Source organism: Theropithecus gelada, chromosome X (assembly GCF_003255815.1).
Source record: "Theropithecus gelada isolate Dixy chromosome X, Tgel_1.0, whole genome shotgun sequence".
Lineage (NCBI taxonomy): Eukaryota > Metazoa > Chordata > Mammalia > Primates > Cercopithecidae > Theropithecus > Theropithecus gelada.
The window spans coordinates 152,564,230-152,569,408 of NC_037689.1; the positions used below are offsets into that span (position 1 = coordinate 152,564,230).

The following is a 5,179-nucleotide window of genomic DNA, read 5'->3' on the forward strand; positions in this document are numbered from 1 at the left end:
GAACTGGCTACAATCCAAAAAGTAATTTAAAGCATCACCTCTCTTCAAGAAAATAATGGAAACTTCAAGCCAGCCATTCCAATTTGCTGATGCAGTTAGCTGTTTGTTCACCTGAGAATTAAGGGCTGACTCTGTTGGGTAGACAGGAGCTCAGTGTACGTATACAGCAGACAGGTGGCCAAGGTCATTTTGGGGTGAGTATTTTATCCCTATCCCACTCCCCATTGCCATTGCTGTATGTGGTTCCTTTCAATAAAAATCCAGTGTCTCGGTGATAAGAACACTTATAGCCCACACAGTTCTAATGTCTTTTTAGTTGTGCAATTATTCACTTGTTTAAAGCCCTCTTGTCAATAATACCTGAATGGGCTTTACCTTTGTCCCTTTCCTAGTTATAGGGTAATTTGCACGGGACAATTTGTTTCATACAGCTGGTAATTCTACCACAAGAGTGTTCAAATGTGCTAATAACTGTGTAGATAGCCTTTCTTTCATATTCACATCATTTTTACTTGAACACCAGACCTTTTGGTCTATGTTCCTCATTTTACAGATGAGCTGTTAAAAGCTAATTGGTACCTTTTAACCAAACCCAGCAAACACCTTTGGTGCAGGGTATTCTCATGGAATAAGTAGAGCTCATAATCTTTGTCCCCAATGTGATACTTTTTTCCCCTTTATGTGTTTCTTTATGTTCATGGCCTATAAGTGAGCTCAAATACCAAGTAATAGTTGTCCTGTCTGTAGGTATGCTTTCCTGGGACTTAGCTTCCTAAACCCCAGGCCCTTAACATGTGGTCCACAAAGGGCTCATGGAGCAGCCACTGCCTAGCATGGGCCACAGTTCAGTCCCTTGGTCACAGCACTCAGGCACCCCCATCCACCCGCACATGAGTCTGTCAGAGTCCCCCTGAGAAGGAGGCTCACTTGGTATCCAAATGGAGGTTGAGTTCTCGTCAGTTACACAAAGATTCTATTTATTTCTCTTACTTTTCAGTTCAAGTAGGAGAGCATGTTTTGGAAATAAAAGAGCTGACTAGCACAAACATCTCCTCTCTGATTTGACAACCTCTTCTGAAGAGTGAACCACATTTGGTACAAATCCACTCTTCACCCCTTCCCAGCCCTCCTGGATTGTAATCTCCCCCCTTTTAACCAGCTCATATATGTCTCTTGTCAGGTCTGTGAAGGCTTTCTCCACATTAATGGCATCTCGGGCTGACGTTTCAATGTACTTCATGCCGTATGCAGCAGCCAGTTTCTCGGCCTCGTGGCGAGTCACTTGCCTCTGTGTATCCAGGTCACACTTGTGACCCACCAGAACAAATACAATTTGGTAGGGCTGAACGTGTACTTTGGTCTCTTCTAACCACTCATGGACATTCTGGAAGGACCTGCGGTTGGTAATGTCAAATAAGAGAAGACCACCTACTGAGTTCCTGTAGTAGGCGCGAGTGATGGATCTAAAACACAAGAAAGAAGTAAAGAATAAAGGCCGTGCCCAAACTTCTGCATGTCAATGAACTCAGTATATTCAAGTGTTCCTGGTTATTGACACAGTCCTTTGATAAAAGTGATTTTCTTTTTTTTTTAAACAAGGGAATACAAATGGCACTCAATAGTAATAGTAATATGTGAGTTTCCAATTGGGCAAAACTTTGAGATGGGTATCTTCTAGAAATGAATGCTCATGAACTTTTAGGCATTTTCCATGGATTCAGCACTGGAGAGTGACCCTGGGACATAATTTAGTTCTATTTCTTGCCTTCAGGTAAAACTACAACTAACTCTCCCACCCCCCAAATCTGAATAACTGACAGAGACTTCCTTTTCTGCACAATAGGATACCTAAGTCACAGTGTCACCATGAGGCAAAATGAAACAATGGATATTAAAGTGTTCTGTGATGTGGAGAGTTCATTACAAATGCTAGTAGTTGAAACAGGATTTTTAAAACATAGAAATGAATTTATGATAGTTAACAAAATATTTAAAGTAGGTATCTTGCTATATACTCCATTTTTTCCATGTATCATTACCATGTTTTTCTCTTTCCATTATTATTATTATTAATTATTATTATTATTAGCTAACAGGGATCCTCAATCTCTTCTGTGAGGAGAAACACAATTTTATTTTTTATTTTCCAGGCCTGTGGGAATGGAAAAAGAAAGATGGTGAAGGGTTCAGGCAAAGTGCCTCTCAGCCCTATTTCCTGACACATTTCAGAGAGGCCAACTCAGGAGCCATCAGATGAAACTTCACATGTTTTAACTTCTTGACTTGAGGAGCCTCATTATAATTATACATTATGGCACTTTGCTTACAGTGTATTAAAGCTTATTACAGGGTATAGACCTATTTGTCTCTGCAATCACTTGCTTTAGACTACTGTGATTTTTAAAATCTATGTCTATTTTTAGGTTTTCTGTCTCCTCAGATAAAGAAGATAGACAATGAAGGACTCAATAGCTTAGGGAAAATGGCCCAGTGTTAACAGAACAAGCATTGTCCAGGGACCTACAGTCCAAGCTAGATGATGGTAAAAGTAAAACTTACAAATGAGTTTAAGTCTCCAGAATCAGGCAAATCAGCCCTGGGGACTGAAAGCATTTCTTGTCTCTTAGGTTTGAATATTCATGGAGAATGGTAGATTTACCAGAAAATTAGACATGAACAAACAAAGGTTTTGATTTGTGAAAAGCTTGATTCAAGAAATCAATTGTTTGTGAGTACTTAGCAAAGACAGTGACAAAGGCCTTCTAAGCATGGACATAAGGCTACATAAACCTTAAATTCCTCCCTACATTAAAACATCTTAAATAATGTGAAGAGACAAATGATAAACTAGGAATATATGTTACAACATACATGACAGGAAAGCGTTAATATTCTTAATCTATAAAGTACTCTTACAAGTCCATACTGCCCAATAAATAATAAGCAGTGGATGTGAACAGGCTGTTCATATAGAAAGAAATTCCAACAAACACATAAAAGATACCTTTCTTTGCTTAGGAGAAATGTAATCACAAGTTCAAAGTGAACCTGTACAAGGATATTTTCCACAGTGGTGTTTGTGGAAGTGAGGAGCTGGAGGCAACTTAAGTTTGTAATTATTTCTCCTTACCACTCTTCAATTACCCAACCCGTATCTTCTATGGTTAGTTAGTTTTCAATAGATAAATGAGCAAATGATCATAAACTTGGGCTATTGAGTTTTCTTGATCTGGTTCCTGCTGCTCTACTTTAGTTCAAATTGTTCCCTGCAAAGTTTTCTGTGTACACTCTGTTCCCTCTCACTTCTGTCTTTATTCATCCTGTTTCCTATCCCTGGGCGTTTCCTGTCTTTGCTTGGGCAGTCATACTCATCCGGTCTCATCTTCTCCAGTTAACCTTTCCTCCTCTGTGTTCATACATATAATTACAAATAATACATGCTACAAAAGAAAAGCAAAGGGTTTTGAGTGAAAGTAAACATATTCATTGATTATTCAATGAATTCATTGAAATTAAGCATATTCATTATGTGCCAAGTGTTACAGTAGGGAGTGGGCATACAAATATGAGCAAGACACATTTTTGTAATTGCTGATTATCTATTATTTCCCTCAACTATGTTAGCACAGAAGTTCCAAGAGTGAAGGGGCTTTGTCTGTTTTGATTACATGGCATCCCCTTGTGTGAGTTTCCTCACACTGTTTTCCCAGAAACAAGCCCGGAGTCTGGCACATAGTAGATGATCACTGAATGTGTGCTGGTTGCAAGAAGGAATCAATCTTATGTATTTCCTTTATGTTAGAACATATGTTAGCATATATATGTGCACACACACAGATATGGAAATAAAACATAATACACATGTATTTATGTATCTAAATCTCTGTCAGTTATGTTAGGATGACCTGGGAACATTTTTGAAAGTACGTAACATAGGGACTGAGATTGATGAATTACAGATACAGAAATCAATTCCAGCTAGTTTATTAGCCACCAAGGGGCAGGTTGGTGGAGTTGCGGTGCAAGCAATATGTGTTATTGACCGGCCTTCTCTGCCAGGGCGCTTCTTTCCTTGCACTGAACTCCGGGTTAGCCAAAGGTGGGCTTCGGTAGAATCCCCAAGACCCTTAGTGTTGCCCTCCTGGACCGCGACTAGGACCAGGAAGTTCTCTCTCCCCAGAGGCTGTGCAAACCCCGAAGACCCTCCCACTGCTTGCGGGCCCGGACTGCGCTCCCACCTGAACCTCTCTTGACCCGCGGTATCCCAGATCTGGAGCTTGATGCGTTTTCCCGGCTCGATCTCCACCAAGCGGGAGAAAAAATCCACCCCCACGGTGGGGTCAGAAACCTGGGCAAAGCGACCCTCGGTGAAGCGGCGGATCAGGCAGGACTTGCCCACTGTGGAATCCCCGATGACAATGAGCCGGAACTGGTACAGCCAGATGGCCTCCATGGCCGCGGCTCTGCAGGTCTCCTTGGCTCGGACCGGGGACGGCGGGAGGGGGCGCCCCGCCGACGCCTCAGAGAGCGCGGCTCGGCAGGATCTAGCTCAGCCGCGAGCGCATCGCTGACCTGGGAACCCGAAGCTGGATAGGCCCAGGCGCCCGGATAGCGGAGGGATGGATGCTGCGCTTGCAAAGGTGATGAAATGGCAGCAGCATCAGCACCACGCACTCTGACTCATCACTGACAACCGGGTTACTGTAATCCCCCGCGTAGACGCGACGCCTGGGCCGCCGCACTGTCTGTAAGAGGAGCGCACACAAAATGGCTGCAAAATTAGCGCGTTCCCTCCCTTTCTAATTACCCCACCCACCCTCTGTTAATTAAAAATGTTTTCTGTCGTTCAAACTGCAAATGTCATACCTTTTCATTGAAACTAGCAAAGCAATACAAAACTACTCAAGAAAGGGAAGGTACATAATTATATATTAGTCTACAAGTGTTTCCATGCTCACGTAAACACACAAATATTATATGTGTTTGTATTCCCATATACATTTATTGCTGTTTGTTTTTACAAAAATTAAACTGAGGCCTTACTTTCAATTAATAATTGCTTTCTGCAGTTAATAAAGCATCATAAATATCTTTCCATTTCCACCTAATTTCCCTTTTGTCATAACAATGCTGCAGTAAAGATTCTTTAAAGTGTAGTCACACGTATTTTATTTCTATG

At 41.6% G+C, this 5,179-nt stretch overlaps 1 protein-coding gene across 1 annotated transcript; it reads right to left on the reverse strand.

Annotated features, from left to right (window-relative positions):
* Positions 1 to 960: 960 nt before the first annotated feature.
* Positions 961 to 4,754, reverse strand: RAB39B (RAB39B, member RAS oncogene family). The gene is made up of 2 exons (XM_025372934.1): positions 4,239 to 4,754; positions 961 to 1,463 (listed from the first exon to the last, which is right to left on the reverse strand). Exons 1-2 carry the CDS (start codon positions 4,451 to 4,453, stop codon positions 1,037 to 1,039), a joined length of 642 nt encoding a protein of 213 aa, XP_025228719.1. The 5' UTR covers positions 4,454 to 4,754; the 3' UTR covers positions 961 to 1,036.
* Between the last annotated feature and the right edge of the window lie 425 nt (positions 4,755 to 5,179).